General features: G+C 37.5%; 1 protein-coding gene and 1 non-coding gene across 5 annotated transcripts in view; both read right to left on the bottom strand.

Moving 5' to 3' along the window:
* The window catches only part of Dclk1 (doublecortin like kinase 1), a 348,060-nt gene that overhangs the window by 308,894 nt on the left and 19,269 nt on the right, over positions 1–19,897 (bottom strand). For all 4 annotated transcript variants that reach the window (XM_070002974.1, XM_070002971.1, XM_070002969.1 and 1 more), the window contains exon 3: positions 12,978–13,324. In XM_070002974.1, the coding sequence (XP_069859075.1) occupies positions 12,978–13,324 (347 nt within the window). The remainder of the gene's footprint in view (positions 1–12,977; positions 13,325–19,897) is intronic.
* LOC138814402 (U6 spliceosomal RNA) lies at positions 17,344–17,450 on the bottom strand. The gene has a single exon (XR_011367981.1). It is a non-coding gene; the product is annotated as a U6 spliceosomal RNA (small nuclear RNA).

The raw sequence follows: 19,897 nt of genomic DNA, 5'->3' as shown, positions 1-19,897 counted from the left end.
CAGGAAGTTACCCATCCTCCATGGAACTGGAATACAGTGAGAATGCATTTCCTACTGATGGACTGGCTGCTTTCCAGAACATTGCTGCTGGAAGACATATCTTGCCATCTGATGTTAATACTGGCATTGAGGGGATGATGATAAAATCACTAAATCAGCTATAATTAATGTTTAATTCCACCTACCATGCATCATGGTTGGTGGTATAGCTCAAGAACAGAGTGCTTGCTTAGCTTACACAAAGGCCTGAGGTTGATCTCCAGCACTACAAAAATAATAACAACAACAATCATGGACCAGGTAACAGTCATTTGAGGTCTTTGGACTCTGATGTTCTATTCAGGATGCTTGGTCATTTTAGCTTATCTCACTACAGTGTGAATATATATCACTTGAGATTCTTGAGAAAATGTCCATTCTGATTCAGTGGGTCCCAGTGCAGCATGGTAGTCTACATTTCCACATGATACTAGTGGTACCACTGCTGCCGTCTCCTGATACTCTTTTAGCAAAGCTTTAAATAACATAGATGAAGTACATTTCTGCTGATGGTGGGGTTCTTGACAATCTGTTTCTGTTATGTAATGCGTTACCAGCTTCCATCATACTATTCAAAAAGAGCCTCAGAAATAAAATATCTAAGGGCTGAGGATATAACTTAATAATCTAGCACTTCCTTACAATGTGTGAGGCCCCAGATTTGAAACCCAGAACTACAAAGAAAAAAATAAGTAGAATGCCTATCCCACTTTTTAAAATAATGCTTGTGATAAGTTACTTTCTTCCTGGATGATTCCCTATAAATTCAAAACCAACTTTTATCTTTTTTGCAGGACTAGTGTCAGTTTAGATTACAGTCCTCTATGGACAGGGTAAATAAGGAGAGTAGAAAGATCTCTATAAGGCCATGCCTGGCCCTGTAATTTCTGATTCTACCTACCAGAATCTTAGCCACAAGTTAAAACCAAGAAAAGTCATTTAGCAAACATTAAGCAGCTAATGAGGGAAGCTTAGAATATTGAAGCTGATGAAGCACTGTCTTCTTTCTCCAGGTAGTTTGGTCCTTTTCTGCAAGTGCATAGTTATAATAGTTATGCACTGGAGAGGGACTTGGTGTTTCTTCCTTCCCTCAGGGAGAATCTCATAAAGGATCTGTACCACAAATAGACCACTGTACCACAATAGACCTAAAAGCCTAATCTACCTGGTATTTATGGAACAAGACTAGACTTTTTAAATCAAATGGGATTGAAAATTATAAAAAAAAAATTTCTAAGCAGATTCCAAGAGTGGACATGAATTCTGAGTTGCAACCACCATACATATTCCTCAATTTACTGTTAAATTCAACATATTAGTTGAAGAAACATTTGACTCACCTAATCTAGTTAGGAACCCAGTCCCCATAGTACAGTCTGGGTTGGGTCATCGCATGATCATATATCTTCCCTTACTCCATGACCGTATAGCTTCTAGGACCAGAGACTGCCCATCATTGACCCACATTTTTTTTTTGTTGGTGGTGGTGGTCATGGGGCCTGAACTCTGGGCCTGAATGCTATCCCAGCTCTTCAGCTTAAGACTAGCACTCTACCACTTGAGCCACAGTGCCACTTCTGGCTTTTTCTGCTTATGTGGTGCTGAGGAATCGAACCCAGGGCCTCATGCATGCAAGGCAAGCACTCTACCACTGAGCCAACTTCCCAGCCCTTCATTGACCCACATTTAAATTCACATTGAAATTTAAATTCATAGCTTCCACGGCACACATATCATTTACATACCATGGCAAGTAAAATTCCCAAGTACATCCCTGGTAAGTCTTGGTACATGTGCACATTGAACAATTTCTCAAGAATAAGTTGTTTGCTTCTAGAATGTCCTGTTTGCATCTAGTCTGACTGTAAGCACTATTACCTCCCACCTTTAGTCAGCACAGACAGTTCTACAAAGAGAAAAAGTACGGAGGGCAGTTGGCTTCAGAAGACCTTACACTGGGTAATAACAAAGGTAGAGAGAGGAGCGCTTAATACATTTTCTTTATATATGTACACACTGACATGAAGTTACCAGAAAAAAAAACAAATTGCATACAGTGTTTTCATGAAAGGGAAATGGCAAAAGACATGGACCAAAACATGAATGAGATCTATCTTATCAATGAAATTATAGGCAATTCTAACTTCTCTTAATATTTTCTCATTTATTTGAAAATTCTTTGCATTGGTTGCATATTAATCTTGGGTTGGAAAAAGCTAATTAAAAATTAAATCTCCCATCTGTCTTTTTTTCATTTTTACAGCATGTTGTTTATAACAGAGTTTGGATTTAAAATTAGATTTTTAAAGTTCCATTCAATTTCCAAAACAACTGTCTTTTAATTTCCAAAACAACAATCTTTCATTTAATCTAGTCTAAAAGATTTGAACTAATCAGAAAAATCTGTTCCAACATATTGTACTCGACCACCACAAAAGCCCTTGAATCCTATATGTTGTATCCCTGCAATAATTGAGCCAGATGCTTTTTATGAGAATATCTTTGTTGGCTCCTTACCAATTTTTAAATCCACAGAATATATCAATCTTTATTCACTGGATGGCCAAGGCCATGTCAGGAAAGTGCAGAGCGATTCATCTCACTTAGAGGGTAAGATTTTTCTAACAGAATATCTATTGTTCTCCCCACAGGATTAAAAAAAAATGTTTTCAATAGCCAAAATGTTCCTAAATTGGCAGATGAGTTGGTTTAGTTTTTTAATTAGCTTAGAATCTTTTATGAAGCAGGAGTCCAAGCTAGAGAACAACACTATGATGAGCTTCATATAGTCGGTAGTTACACTGCAGACAGCACTTCTGCTGCTTACATTTGTACATCACCAGAGTCCTGGGTGACTAACTCATTTCCTACATGGCCATGGTCTCTTTATAATTGTCAAGCACTAATATGCTAATGTAAACAGGACAGCCCATAGAAAACTGGTCAATTTTCCAGTCATTTAATCATTCAACTGTTAATCAGGCAAGCCTTTACCTACTGAGAGACCAATTCCTCAGGCTCATTCTACAACACTTGCAGGAGGAAACAGGCAGGACTGCTGATCAGCACTGGGAAGAATTGTAGGGCTATGTGCAATGGACAGTGAGTGGACCCGCCAAGAGAGAAAGTTGTCAATTCATCATGAGCAGGTAAGATGTTTCATCTATGAGGTCACCTTATCAGATACTTGATGGGAAGTGCTGTGGTGATGATTCAATGAGATTGTACAGAATCAGAACTGTGATGAACTCCAGTGTTCTAGCAACTAGAACAGTGCTGAGCACAGAGAAGGTATGCAATAAATAATAGTAATAATAATATTAATACCACCTTAGGAGTAGAATAAAATTTCAACACATTCTTTAAGGAATATCTTGCACAATTAAGGAAATGAAGAAAATGGTATCTGGGTTGCATTTACAACCTACTGACAATAAATGAAATCATTTAAAAAATACCACTAATTCATGACAATAATACAACTACAAGTATACTTGTTTGTGTGTGTGTGTGTTTGTATGTGTGTGTGTGTGTGTGTGTGTGTGTGTGTGTGTGTGTGTGTGTGTGTGTGTACTTATTTTAAATTCAGGGTCTGGTCACTGTCCCTTAGCTTTTTCCACTCAAGGCTTGTATTCTATCATTTGAGGCACATCACAACTTCTGACTTTTTTCCGGTTAAATGGAGATAAGAATCTCATAGACTTTCTTTTTTTTTTTTTGCTTATGTGGTGCTGAGGAATCGAACCCAGGGCCTCAGGCATGCAAGGCAAGCACTCTACCACTGAGCCACCTTCCCAGCCCTTAGAATCTCATAGACTTTCTTGCCCAGCATGATATCAAATAGCAATCCTCAGATCTCAACCTCATGAGTAGCTAGGATTAGAGGCATGAGCCACTAGTGCTCAGCTTACAAGTGTAAGGATTTTTTAAGGATTCTGAACTACGAAGGCCAAAGGAGAAGGACTAAGAAACATTGAGGACCTGACATCTATTAAGCAGAGCCTTTAAACAAGTACTTTATCAACTACATTATGAGGCATGCACAATTATTTCTCTGTTAAAGAAAGTGAAACAGATTCAGAGTTAATGTCTCTTGCCAATGGTCACAGTACTGATGAATGTTAAAGCTAACATTTAGTTTTATCAATGTCTTAACTGTAAATTTCATGCTCTTTTCATTCTGTCATGATGCATTTCAATGTGAAAAAGACACATTCATAAAGGAAGAAATGATTAGACATTATTAAGGAGTAATTTTAAGTAGTGAGTTCCTGTGGTACATTTAAAATATAGTCTTCAAAACCCTAAACTACAACTGAACCTTCAGCTTTTCAGTTGTAACAATGAACAATAATTAGCCACCCATGACATTGTTAAATTTGTCACAGGAACCTTGTAAAATGTAACCTCTTAATTATTGATAAAGCAAGCATTACTGTCCTTATTCTGATTATACAGGAAATGGAACTATATCAGAACATCAACTGTTCCCTTTTGGATAGAGAATTAAACTCAAGTCTGTTGACCTAGGAAACCAGTATTCCTCTGTATTCTGTTCCTGATTATATTTATGTTTAAATTGCAGCACGTAGAAGCAAGTTTAGCCATTGCTAATACACTTGACATACAGGGTTTTAAATTTTAATTAGTAAGCTGGCAAATTGGTCAGCTTTCCATTATAACAAAGACCTGAGTTAATCAACTTATAGAGAGAAGAGGGTTGTTGGGGCTCAGCTGGGGAGTCCTGTCTGACATCAGTGCTTTTAGGGCAGTCGTGGGAGGGAGGGGGAGAAGAGGACAGGGAGGCCGGGCATCATGGCTGGGAGCATGTGACCTGGCAAAACCAGAAAGTGAAAAAAGGGACTGAGTTCTCACGATCCCTTTAAATCTCCCACTAGGCCTCAACTCATAAAGCTTCCTCCACCTCCCACTAGTGACAAGGTAGGGATCAGGACTCTGACACATGGGCCTCTGGTGGACATTAGAGATCTACACCACAGCAAGTGGGGAACTGAACTTAATTTTCCAAGCCCAAATGAGAAACCTCAAACTAGAATTTTCAGACTGAACTCTAAGCCTGGCCCCAGCTGTCATGAAAGTTGGAGTTATTTCCATCATTGCAACATGCTCCAGGGCTCAAAAGCCAGTTCAGGATCCCCAGCCATCACCAAAGCAGCAGAAATCACCACTAAGAGGCGATTTCAAAACGGTCTTCTCAAAGTGTCCACACAGTGCCCTTGGAATACTCAAAGGAAAGCTTCTTCAATCCTGCAGGGCAATGCTGGGAGAACTCAGCATTCATATTGTGGAAAACTGACTTCTGCTAAAACTAACCTCTGTCAAAATAGACATTATTGCAGACAGACAATCACGACTGATTACATTGTCAGAGGAATTCAGACTACAAGAAGGGAATTTAACTCTTCCCAGTTTGGAGGAATTAATAGCTTTATAAGAACAGGTGTCACCCATAAATCCTGATTATCCACCAAAGATATATATTATAAAATAGCACAGTTAATTCCGAACACTTGAATTCTCTGAGTGAAGCTTCGTAATTATTTTTAAGCTCCTTTCTCTTTGAAATCAGCCAAGATATTTATACCTGTTCCCAGCTCTATTAAATCATGTGGATGGCTTACCAGGTGATCTGAGTACTTGTAGAAAATTTTAATTTGACATTTTAAGACACAAACGAAATTAACAGTACCAGCTTTATTATACTAACTGAAAATTCCTGCATTCATTTTTACAACATAGATAATGTATCTCATCATAATGCTGAAAAGTTGTCTACCAAAATCGAGCTATCTACCAAAACTTGTCTACCAAAATGTTAGAGCTGTCACAGAAAAGCTTTTTTAGAAAAGGGAAAATACCAGTTACCTACAGCTACAGAAAATCTCCTTTCCTGGTTTATTCAATTCCTATAATATCTTCAGTTCCTTACATCTTGTTTAGAATCTTTTGCTTTTTACATTTTCTATGTTCAACAACTGCTGTACATAGCCAAGGTCAGATGTTAAAGTTTACCACTTTTTAGCATATGATAAGAGACTGACTCCAAGTTCTTAAAACCCCCATGTACCCCAAATTATTTTTACTTCAGATTATAATATTCAAAAATCAAAAGGAAAAAGTAAAGAACACTTTTGGAATCTGATTCATAAATTTATACTGTCATTACCTTTTCCTGAATTTCAATAAACTCCTACACTAATGTGCAAAAGGAAGTGGCTATAATTATAATTCTTTTTCAGAAATGTTTGGATCTATAAGTTTACAATTGGTGATGGGAATTCAACAATATAAAGATACAGAGTTGGGCACTGGTGGCCCACACCTGTAATACTAGCTATCCAAGAGGCTGAGATCTATGAGAATGTAGAAAGAGGTGACACTGATCAAGATGTACTATATTCATAAACTGCTTTGTTAAGTGGCAACTCCTTTTGTAAAGCTACTTAAAGATAAGGAAGGAAGGAAGGAAGGAAGGAAGGAAGGAAGGAAGGAAGGAAGGAAGGAAGGAAGGAAGGAAGGAAGGAAGGAAGGAAGGAAGGGAAGGAAGGAAGGAAGGGGGCAGAAAATCCCTAAGACTTACCTTCAATCAACCAGTGAAAAGCCAGCCTTAAGAGTGAGACCCTGAGTTCAAGCTCAGTACTGGTGCCAGTATATATGCACACATAGAAGAAATCTAGGAGAATGACTCAAGTGGTAGAGCATTGCCTAGAATACCCATCCCTGAGTTTAGTCCCTAATAAAACATATGTATATATATATATATATATATATATATATATATATATATATATATATATATACACACACACACACACACACACACACACATACAGAGATACAAAGATGTAACTGATTAATTTATTGACAGCTACTGAATTCCTCAACATGTCATCTATGACATCTGTTCTCATTTTTGTGTCTATATCAATTTGCATATATGGTAGTCCCACTTACCTATGGAGCATGTGTCCTAAGACACCTTGTAGATGCCTGGAATAGCAGATATCCATATGTGTGTGTGTGTGTGTGTGTGTGTGTGTGTGTGTGTGTGTGTGTGTGTGTGTGTGTGTGTGTGTATTATTTTACACTCATACCTAAGATGAAGTTTAATTTAGAAATTAGGCACAGTAAGGAATTAATTAATAACTAAAGATAAAATAGAACAATTATAACAACATCCTCTAATAAAAGTTATAGGAGGAAGTGATGCTGTGGCTTAAGTGGTAGAGTGCTAGCTTTGAGCTGAAGAGCTGAGGGACCGTGCCCAGGCCCAGAGTTCAAGCCCCAAGACCAACAAAAAAAGTTATATGATCTTGATCCTTTCTCTCTCATTCTCTCTCTCTCTCTCTCAAAATATGGAATTCTCCATTGAATAGTTTCAGACCATAATTGATCACTGAAACCATGGGAAATAAAAGCATAGATAAGGGAGGAGTACTGCATCTCATCTGAGTGTTCTTTCCCTAATATGGAAAACTCCAGGAATAAAATTGCACACAGTAGCATGCTCACTGTGGTAGACTTTACAAAGTGGGTGGCTTATATGAAATGTCTATAGGATAAAAATATAACATCCCTGAGTTTTTCTTTTACTTCCTAAGCATGCTGCAATGTTGTCTACATCTTAATATCAAAGAGTAGATGCAATGGAGCTATGCCTGAAGAACAATACAACATATCATTATATTTCAGAGGTAAGGGGAATTGTTGGCAAGTGTCATATCAATGATCTTTACAGGATAAATTACCTGCTTAGGCCTTTGCTGTTCTAAGGTGTGCTGTTCTTTGTGTTTCTAAGGAAGGAGTCAGTAAGCAGATTTAGTAACTGCAGAGAACCAGATTTACTTTTCCATCAAAGGCTTTGAGACCTATGCAAGGGTATCTCTATAGGAAATCTTGTACCTTTGGGGATTATTTGAATCACTTAAAAATAGTCATGCCCCAAATGATTCTAGGAATGGCCACTTGACAGGAGAGTGAATAACCCACAGCAAAGCCTCACCATGCAGACCCACACTGCAGCAAGAGGAAGACATGCTCAACCTCTCAGGTTCTGCATTTCCTTTCAGTTATGAAGAAAGGGGGCATGGTTTTAACCATTAACAAATGCCCTCTTTTGCTTGGAGGAGCCTTAATCACTAAAAGTGGGGCATAGAATGTATGTCCTTGAACTCCCCAGTCAAGAGCATCCAGGAGCCTTGATGCCATGGTGGAGAGTCACCCCAAAAGTTAGAAGGAGGAAGTAGGAGAGATGATGGCAAAGCTCTTATGGAATCTCTGGTGTTTCTGAATAAAGAATGAACTGTGGATCATTAGAAAGGACTTGCTCACAAACAGGATGATCATGAGCCACCACAGGCCTCTCGGCCAACCGCAACGTTTGCAAAATCTTTTCCTATATGGCACAGCAGTTCCAAGCTGTTGCTTCCTTTAACTCAGTTTGGAATTTTCAGCAAAGAGCTGTGAGATGAACTCCTGGGTTGAGGTTTAATGCAGACCCAAGAGGCAACAAGCAAAGACACCATGTGGCGGGAGGAATGAGTGAAAACACCATGTGGTCTATGCCCTCCAGTGGCCATCTCCTCTGTGTAGCAAGTCAAACAGCAGGCGCAAGCTTTCACCATTCCCTTGTTAAAAACCCCAGCATGGACTGTTTCCAACCAGGGACCATCTGCAGGCTGCCTGAGGTAAATGTGAAAAGCTTAAATCATTTTCACTACTCACCCAAAGCACTCTCAAGTTAGTCAGTCACTTTTTAAACAGTCCAATTCTTTTTTTTTTTTTTTTTTGCTTATGTGGTGCTGAGGAATTGAACCCAGGGCCTCATGCATTGCAAGGCAAGCACTCTACCACTGAGCCACCTTCCCAGCCCCTAGTCCAATTCTTTAATACAAGAAAATACCTTTAAATGTGGACATTAGGTTCTCCATATATCTTAGAGATTTGATATATAGGTTCAATGAAGCTATAAATATGTATGTAGGGCTGGGAAGGTGGCTCAGTGGTAGAGTGCTTGCCTTGCATGCCTGAGGCCCTGGGTTCAATTCCTCAGCACCACATTAGCAAAAAGAAAAAAAGCCGGAAGTGGTGCTATGACTCAAGTGGTAGAACGCTAGCCTTGAGCTGAAGAGCTGAGGGACAGCACCCAGGCCCATAGATCAGGCCCCACGAGCGGACCCCCCCCCAAATATGTATATTTACATATATATTTGTATTTACAAGTATATATGGCTACATATGGCTCAATTAAAAATATAAAATATATGGCTCTGTTAATCTATAAAATAAATGAAGAGGGACAAATAATGTCAATGGTGGTGTTCTGTTGCCCACCCTCATAGATCCCAATGCCACCACAGGCATAATAAGATGCCATCCCATTGTGCAAAGCATTATTCTACAGGAAAGGTGGAGGAAAATGGCTTTGTCCACAGAGGCTTAGCAACCTCAGTTGTTGCCAGGCTGTCAAAAACTTCTACTTGAACTAAATGCTTATAGGGCAAATTTCTCTTTTGAACTGAAACAATTCCAAAGACTCCTGGGGTCCACAGAGAAGCATTTTGTTTGGAAACCCAGGCAAAAAAGTTTTTATGTTCTTTCCACTTTGTCATCTAATACCTCTGCAACTTGCAAGTCCTGCTATGAAGAGAGCATGCCACACTACTCCTACTGTCATACCAGCAAATGATGTGCTTGACAAAAACAATTAAGTGCAACAGTCAGCAGAATAGTTGCAGAAAAATATACACAGAAACATATATGTGTGTGTATATATATACACATTTCTGCTTGTCTCATAAAACTTGCTAATATATATATATGTATGAGTGTGTGTATGTATACACACATATGCATGCATGCACACACACACACACACACACTTATCAGAACACATTGAAATGATACTCCTTGAACAAACTACTTGTGCTATAATTTGGATCTTGAAGGTCCCCAAAAGCATGTTTTTGTGGTGATACTGGGGATGGAACTCAGAATCTCTTGCTTATTAGACAGATGCTCTGCCACTTGAGCCATTCTACCAGCAAAAACACATTCTGAAAGGCATGGTCCCTAGAGTAGAGCTATCAGGAAGTGGTTGAATGATGAAGAGGTGGAGCTTAATGAGAGGTCTTTAGGTCACTGGGGATGTACCCTTGAAGAGGATGTGGAACCCTGACACCTTCCTCATTTTCTTTCACTTCCTTCCATGCAATGAATGATTTTACTTGTCATGTGTTCCTGCCACAGTGTGCTACCTCACCACAAGCCCAAAGGAATCATGGATCCCAAAAATCGGGAGCCAAAATCAACATCTTTCTGTATATAAGTCAATTATCCCATGTGAAAGTGACAGAGCAGCCTATGACAACTCCCTCAGAAGTTCTTCCACAGTACATTTCTATATGGTTGGTAGTCTTCTCTGCTACCAGGGTTATCAGCCCAAGCTCTGAAGTGATATCAGTTCCACATCTGGCTCCACCATTTCTGGTATCTTCCTCTGTGAAATGGGGATAATAACCTAGCCTTTATAAGGATTAAATATGTTAACAGATGCAAAGCACTTAAAATAATATCCAATGGAGCTGTTATCGTGATCATTATTGCAGTTCAAAATTCTTTCCCTTGTACTGTCATAGTCAATCCCACAAGCACTCTATTAAACAGGAGTCATAAGTTTATGCATAGTTTACTGGTGAGTTTAATGAGGCACAGTTATGTGCTTTAAAAACAATCCTAAATACTCTAAATAATCCATATTTGAATCCAAGTCTTTAAACATTAAGCCTGCAATTCTTTCCCATTACATTGGATTATTTACATGTAAAACAAAGAAAAATAACCATTGTAAAATGTTGACACTAGATGAATTCAGAAAGGAAGAAACAACCAAAGAACATCATGCTATTTATTGTAAAATACCATTCATAAGATAAGTCTATGATAAGTTATTACAGTAATGAAAGATGATTTTTAGAGTTAGTATATAGCAATTTGGAATACTCAGAACTGTGAAATGGGAAGAGGAGGAGAACTCACATATCCTTGTCCTAAATTTTACTTTTTATGAAAACTAGGCAAACTCTCATTTAGTTAAGCACTCTGTCACTTGAACTACATCCCAGTGGTAAATCTCCTTCATGAGAAAACTCAGTGCCTGAAAATCCAAACCTACGTGATGTTTGGGTAACTCATTAGGAAAGGAACAAGGGAATGGCTCAAAGATTAAATATGAAGCTTGCCATTTGTTGCTACAGTAATTCACAAGCAAGCAGAGACTTCTGGTCATAAATATATCGGTAAGATTCAAGTCATGCCTCTTTGCTCTACTAGATTGAAAATCTCATTCCTAGGATTCCTTGTCCACATGCAAGTTTTATGAGACAAGCAGAAGTGTGTTCGATATAAATGAACAACTGGCATGGATTCCTTCTTTCCTAATGAATTCTATAAAGTTAGAACACTTAAATGGATCCCTAGGGGTGTGATTCTTTCATAACTAACACTCTTTCTGGTATTAGCATCTATTCTAAAGTTTGTCTGAGCCTTCAAAAACTTGTCATCTTTATTTAATGAGATCAATCTCTTCATTTTCGAGTCCAGTGATAATTTTTAATATGAATCATACACAAACTTTTCAAATATCCCCTTAAAATTAAAAAAAGAGGCAACCAGGGACTTATGTCTGTAATCCTTGTGACTCAGTAAGATGAGATCCAAGGGATCATGATTCAAGACCAGCCCAGGCAGAAAAGTCCATGAAACTCTATCTTTAAAATAATTGGCAAAAAGCAAAGCTAGAGGTATGGTTCAAGTGGCATAGTACTAGCCATAAGCAAATAAGCCAAGCAAGCACATATCCCTGAGTTCAAAACCTCAGTACTGGCAAAAAAAAAAAAATCAAAAAGCATTTTGATAGCCATATTTAAAATTATTTTTCAAGGAAATATGTTAAATGCCATAAATGATCATCTTAAATGAAAAGATACTGGCCCTACCTATTTTTTGTCAGTCATGGGGCTTGAACTCTGGGCCTGGGCGCTGTCCGCTCTTCAACTCAAGGCAAGCTCTCTACCTCGAGCCACAGTGCCACTTCCAGTTTTCTAGTGGTTTATTGGAGATCAGAGTCTCATGGACTTTTCTGCCCGGGCTGGCTTTGAACTGTGATCCTCAGATCTCAGCCTCCTAAATAGCTAGGATTACAGGCGTGAGCCACCAGTGCCCTGCAATACTGGCACTTAAATCATGCTGGGAATGTGCTCTGTGTTGTCTTTCATTTCTCTCACACCAGGGTTCTATCAAACCTCGTCAAGAGTCCACATGAGAGGCTGGCAGGTGAGACTTCTTTCTATTTCTCCACTCAGCTCACATGAAAAGATCTACTCATCCACATCAACAGATGTGCATTCTCATTTTAATTCTGAAATTATGTGTAAATACAAGATGAATAAAGTTCTAGACCCCTTGAGCCCAGACAGATGGAAATACGTCAGTGCTTAGCTATATGTTTTCAAGCCCAGAAAACTTAAATAAGTCTCACCAATCAATATTCCTGAGACATAGAATCTTTAAAAGAAATTATATTCAGGTCAAAAAATGGATTTGACGTTACTTATCACAGTTTATCTTTGCAAGGCAGTGATGCATAAGGCTCTGAGATGTGGGGCTATTGCAGACAGAGGATTGAAAAACATTATGTTAAGCAAATAATAACTGAAAAGTAGAAATCTTGAATAACCAACTCATCTTCAAAAATAGCCTCTTTTTTCTTCCTTTGTTCCCATCAGTAGTTCTGCACACTAACCTTGGCCTACCTTGAGATGAACAGGATTGTGACAGAAACATTAGGAAAATGTCTACCAGCCACATGGATCTCTAGTGCCCTGTTTTCTTGGCATCCTACCACACACTGCCCTTACCTGTTTCCCATCCAAGGTGTACAGGCGTTTCACCACTCCCGAATCCAGCTTGATGGCGTCGGTGATATCAGTGAGAACCTGCTCAAAGGAATGAGCTGTCTTCTTGTTCAGCAGAATCCTCACAGCTTTCCGTGGCTTCACCCCACTTCGGATGATGGTGACTAGCTTGGGCCGAATGAAATCCTTGTTCTCTCGCACTTCGGATGGGCTCCCTTTGGCTGTGGCCAATGAAGATACTGCCCGGGAGGCCGAGGTGGTCTTGACGTTCACGGACCAGTTGGGGTTCACATTCTTGGTATACTCCAGTTTCTTGAAGGGCTCAATGGAGCCGCACACATAGCTCTCTCCTGAAGAAGAGACAATGTAAATTCACACAGATGGAACTTCTTTTTCTTTTTCTTCCTACATTCTCTTGCAGTTATTTTTCTTTTCTTTTTCTGGCTATGATCTAGCTGTGGTTTTTAAAACGATGGAAGATACATTGTACTTATAAACTGATTTGGTGAATGATAGCCCCTTTGTACAACTACTTACAGATAATAAAAATATAATTTTAGGAAAACAATGGAAGTGTGATTAATAATGAAAATAAAAATAGCTGACTTCTAATTTGGTTCCTGACATCTTAGGAAGAAAACAGATCTTCATTTATTCATTTTCAGACTGCTAATACAAATATTGATAGGCTTGAATTGAGCTCAAAAGGTATGAAATTAAAAATAGTAGGTATTCTTTGAGACTTAGAGATAAACTACCTTTGCTACTTAAGGTAATTTAAAAACTAAAAATATATCCGACATCAGTTTCTTAAAATAGCTATATAATTTATAATTTTGATGAAAGCATAATACTAAACATTCTGTAAAGTCAAGTAAAATTCTGAAAGCAAGCAAAATAACCACCCTTTCCTTCTCTGTCATCTCCACAGTGCAGCCCATAGTGAGCCACACAATTGTTGAAGGTAAAAGATTTAGAGAATGTTCAATATTCAAACTTTTGCTGCATAAAGTGACTTTAAAAGAAATATCATTTCATGATGGATGTAATGAGAATCTCTTAATGAAAATAGCCATAAGTGGTAAGATGTGTACTATTCACAAAAGAAAGCAACACATGTACCAAGAGACGACAAATTGTAAAGTTACTAATTCTACATACGGATTTCATAAAGTTAAAATATCTTGAAGGTCTTATACAGTTTCTCTTTTCAGTTGATTAATCTTTATAACCAGGAGGGAGTAGGTGAAAATATTTTAAAAGCCTTCATTAAAAATTTTCAGGCAGGTAAAGCAACCCAGGCCTAATCCAACACAACCCATTTACTTTTTTTTTATTGTGAAAATACTGTACAGAAGGGTTACAATTACATGGGCAAGATAATGAGTACATTTCTTATCAAGCATTGTTGCCTCCTCCTTTGTTTCCCCTTACCATTCATTCCCTCTCGCTGCCCCCCCCACCATTTACTTTTATCTAAGTCCTTGTCCTAATTTTAAATTAATGATACAAGATACAAGGCCACAGGATGAAGCATTAACATAAAAATAACTGAACCTGAGTTAAAAAAATAAAAACGATAATTAGACATGTTATCCAGAATTTATTTTGCAAATTAAGAAAACATTTCACTCTAACATGTGTATTTACACATTACACCACCATAGAAGTTATACACTAGTATACATTTAACTAGCCTCTTTTCTCTCCACCTGGTAAATGATGACTAGTTCTAACTAGTCATTCCCTGGAGATATAGGGGAAAGGAGGCAGAGGAGATAAAGGGGAGGAGGAAGAGAGGGAGATTGAAGGGGAGAGAACAAAAGAACAGTGGTGCTTTTGAAGGCTAGAAGGATGTTATGAAAGTGTCACTGGGAACAGGTTAATTAGAAATTCATTCTCAAGGCTGCCTCTCCAAGCATGTGGCCTTGGACAAGTCCTCTAGATTTCTGAAGGGTAGTTTAATCAACTGTCAAATGAAACCTCACTAGGTTTTTATGAGGGTCAAATTAGATAGGAGAGGGGTTGGGGAGAGAGTACAATGGAAGAGTGCTTGCTTACTTAGCATATACAAATCCCTGGAGATGGATTTCCAGGACACCCTCCCTCCCACACACACACACATACAAACATACACACACTAAAACAGCAGAGAACAAGGTGATCTCAAAAGCATAGTTGCTATACATATAAAAATAGCCTGAAGCAGCACCCTTATTGAATAGTAAGTCCGAAATGGAAATTAAAAACAAAATGACTTGACATCAGGATCAGGTCTTATGTAACAATATGCTAATTATTTCTTTTTTTAAATAATTTTTATTGTAAAGATACTGTACAGAGGGATTACAGTTACATGAGTAAGGTAATTAGTACACTTCCTATCAAGCATTGTTACCCCTTCCTTTGTTTTTCCCCAACTATCCCTTCCCTCTCCAACTCCTCCCTCCCTACCTCCAAATTGTAAAGTTTGTTTTCAACATAGTGTCTTGTCTCATTGTTACAATGGGTCAACCTGTATCCTTGTTTTAGCATTTTGTTATTTCCCTTCCCCTCCCCAAATTAGAAAAATGTATATACAAGATGCAGGGGACCAGAATCAAATACGTTGACAACAGGAACATACAAAAACAAAAAACAAAAAAATCACATCAGCAGATTAAAAACAACAGCACGAAAGAAAAATCTTCTTGTGTCCCTATCTTGGGGTTTATTTTGCGTTATGCTAATTATTTCTAAACATAGTTACCACTAGCCATTACACTGGATCTATCTCAATTAAAAAAAAGCTCCCAAAAAGCTCCTTCAAAAGACACACAGTCCATAATTTTCCAACAGCTTTTTCAAAAGCCAGCTTTTGTCAAAATTCTGTGCTATGTGAAAACAGACAATGATATGATTATTGTAACTTTATATATGAAGGTAGTAATTCAAAACAAAACAAAACATAGAGTTGTTAACAGTGTAACAAATTTTTAACTTCACAAGAATATAATAAAATAAGGAGTCTTAAGAATATAAGATGTTGAGTGAATTTGTTGAAGAATGTATTTGTTGCATGGAAGAAACAAACATGCTACTTACATTTTCTTAGTAAACTACACTGGAAAGTTCTAAAAGCATAAAAAAAATGTTTTCTGAGACACTTGCATCAGTTTCATTCCAGCAATAGTGGTCAGATGAAAGGAGAATTTAACCTGGGACAAAACTATCAGGACCCTTTGTCTTGATTACCTCATCAAAGATCCAATAAAGAATAATGTGCTAAGAGAAAAGGGAAGAGAAGGCTTTCAAGGTCACAGGGTCATACACCACGGTCACTAAGTCTACCACCCTATTCAAGACTTTAAAAAATACCAACACCAATTAATTTATGCTTATACATTTCCTTGTGAGTATGCAGATTACTTTACATTAAATCTTCACATTAAATCACAATTTTAAATCCATGGATATGGAGAAGTAGACAGGGTATGCTAATATCAGCAATAATTGTATTAATTAGTATAATTATTTTGAATGGGAAAAATGGCATCCTCTTGGTTTAGTCAAATAGCCTTGAATATTCTGTGTTTAATCTGTGCCTTGGTGAGAAAGAGTTAAAAGATCAATTATAGCCTTATTCAGAGAATTATCTAGAGGTTGCATTCATGTCTGCCCACAAGTCATATACCATTCAAAATGACATGTAAGACATAATTCATGCAATATACTTTCTCTCACACAACCTATGGGATCCCTGAAGTCTTCCAGTGTAACTTCTACTGCAACAGTGAAGTAAAATGAAGTAATCTAGCCTAAAACTTGTTTTAAAAGGTTTCCATTACTTGGATAGGTCAAGTTAAATGAGGATGGTAAGATTCCATATAGATGGGTTAAAAGAAAATGACAGAAAGTCTTATTTTGAGGTGGTATCAGAAATTTCAGAACATAATGACTTGGTTGTTTGGAAACTCACTGCTAGGTTTTATTCTTGTTTATTTTGCTATTCTGAGATAGGATCCTTCTATGTGGTTCAGCCTGACCTTGAATGTGTTGGTACGAGTTACCTTCCCACCTCAATAGCCGGAGACACAGGTATGTGCTACAATCACCCAAATTACGTTTTGTTTTCACTTGTTCAGTCAAAAAAATTCTCTGCTAAAATGAATCCTAAACTTGGAATTTAATATTATAGGTATCTAAGGCACTCGAACACATGTCAAGAAATTCAAACCTTCCCAACTTCCTTTGGTATTTACAAAGGCCAAAAACCAATGTTTGCTTTGAAGGAAATAAAGAGGTAAAGAAAATAATCCATGAATGGAGAGAGGAAAAGGGGGAGAAAATGAAATCATACTATTCAATGTGTATCCTATAAAACTAGGAAAATTGAGGGGAGGGCTTCACGAATTTGCGTGTCATCCTTGCGCAGGGGCCATGCTAATCTTCTCTGTATCGTTCCAATTTTAGTATATGTGCTGCCGAAAAGAGCACGGGAGGGCTTGAGTTGAGTGGAAAAGAGAAAATGATGAAAGAGGTAATATCAATCAAGATGCACTGTCCTTATAAACTGCTTTGATGAATGGTAAAGTCTTTATGAAACTACTTAAAGTAATAAAAATATAATTTAAAAAATAAAGATTTTTTTCTTAGTGTACAATATGCAGTTATTTCTTTTTCTTTTGTTCCTCCTCGCCCCCACCTTTTTGGCTTACTCCCTGCTGTCAGTGTTTTTTTTTTAATTTTGATATTCTTTGTATTGTATATAAGTTGATCTGATCTGGAGATGGAAAGGAGAATCACAGAAATGGTGAGACAAAGGACAAGAGTGAGCCAGTGCAACAGTGATACTCATAAGATACTTGGTTGGAAATGAACTTTACAACTTGGAGGAGAGGGGAGTCTGGGAAGGGAGGGAAAGTGGGAGAAAACAAGGGAGGGGGTAACACTGTTCAACAAGAAATGTACTCACTATCTTACATATGTAACTGTAACCCTTCTGTATATCACCTTTACAATTTAAAAAACACAAAAAGGAAAGAAAATGAAAGAAAAATTATGTTTGAATCTGATTGATAACTCCTAAAGATGTCAAAATATAGTTACTTCTTTCCTGAGAAATTTAGATATTTTCAAGAGGTTCAAGGGTGACATTATATTCGTAATGATGCTAAAAAGTGTATGGTTTTGTGATCCTCCTCTTCTTAACTCCTAAGTAGTTCATATTGCGCCTGTGAGCCAACGGCAATCAGCTATGCTTTTGTTTTAGTTTGCAAAAATATCCCCCATGAACTTTTAAATGATCATATTTGCCATTATTTTTCAAGAATTAGAGTAAATTTTCTCTTTTAAAGTTTCCAGTTGTACTAGTTCACTGGTTGACTGGGAATCTTTAGCTATGAAGTTATCTTCCACAAAATCCCACACTGAGGGATTCTAAATGTTTTCCTATGTCCCTTACTGTAGAATTGTTCCACCGGCTAAGTCATATGACTCACAAATTTACTAACACTACTTGACTTCAGTCTGAAAATGACCTAATCGCTATCCTTCACATTAGTAATGCTAGTGAGGTCTACCTTTAAAATTCTTTTAACACCAAAGTATGAGTTGGGTATTGATTCCTCATAACTGCAAAACCAGCAACTCAGGCAGCTGAGGTCTGAAGAATCATGGTTCAAAGTCAGCCCAGGCAGAGAAGTCTATGAGAATTCCTCTCCAATTAGCTAGAAAATTTTCTGACCTGGAAGCATGGCTTAAGTGGGAGAGTACCAGCTGGGAGCAAGAAAGGCAATGAGTACCATGCCCTAAACTCAAGCTGCCCATACTTCAAAAAGAAAAAAAATAAAAGACCAAACATGTCACATTCAAAAGTGAAGGATATATGCAATGTATTTCATTTTTCTAGAATATGAACTTTTTTCAAAACATACAGTTTATTAGGAAATATTTTAATGAAGTTATTACCTATAAACATTCAAATTACATAGAACTTGAAAGAAAACTATTGTTTTACACATAAAAGCCACTAAGAACATTTTTTTTTAACAATATGTTTTCTGTGAATGCTTTCAAAACCCCATTGATCTCAAGTCACTTTGGGGTCTAGTTGTCCATCAGCTTCATGTGTTCTCTAAATCTTTTTAGATATGAAAGTGTTTCACCAAATTATATTCATTTTGTAGTGACATCTGATCATATAAAATAATGTTTATTGAAATGAACTCCAGGAAGTGGAAACAAGTTCTTTGTTACGTTTTGTTTCGTTTGCCAGTCCTGGGGCTTGAACTCAGGGCATGGCCACTGTCCCTGAGTCTCTCTGTGCTTGAGCCACAGCGCCACTACCGGCTTTTTCTGTGTATGAGGAATTGAACCCAGGGCTTCATGCACGCAAGGCAAGCATTCTACCACTTAGCCACATTCCCAGCTCCAACAGGTGCTTTTTTCTTTGTTGTTGGTTTTGTTTTCTTTTCCTTTTGTCTTATTTGTTAATTTATCTGTCTTTGGGAGGCATAGAAACAGTAGGACAAAGGGAGAATGAATGCAGCAGTGATACTAGGCACTATGCTGAAAATTAGCTATACAACTTGTGGGTGGGATGGTAGGAAAAAACTGGGAGAGAGAGAGGGAAAGGTGACATTGTTCAAAAAGAAATATACTCTATCTCACATATAACTGGAAATTCTCTGTGTATCAACTTTACAATAACAATAAAATTGCATGAACAAAAAATATAAACTTTTATTGAAAAACCTGACTTTTTTAACTATTGTAAGTCTATGATAGATTTACTAAAGATTCTGAATATATGTTGAGGTTTCTAAACTGAACTGAGTTTAATTGCAAGAAAGATCATTTATAAAATAGAATATCATAAAGTACCTTCTGGACATTACATTTTATGACCATCTTAGATTGTGACCATCATAATCTATCTGGAA

Source organism: Dipodomys merriami, unplaced genomic scaffold (genome assembly GCF_024711535.1).
Source record: "Dipodomys merriami isolate MVZ:Mamm:240054 unplaced genomic scaffold, mDipMer1.0.p SCAF_6, whole genome shotgun sequence".
Taxonomy (NCBI): domain Eukaryota; kingdom Metazoa; phylum Chordata; class Mammalia; order Rodentia; family Heteromyidae; genus Dipodomys; species Dipodomys merriami.
Note: the sequence above shows the minus strand (reverse complement) of the source record. Positions and strands in the feature narration are given on the sequence as shown.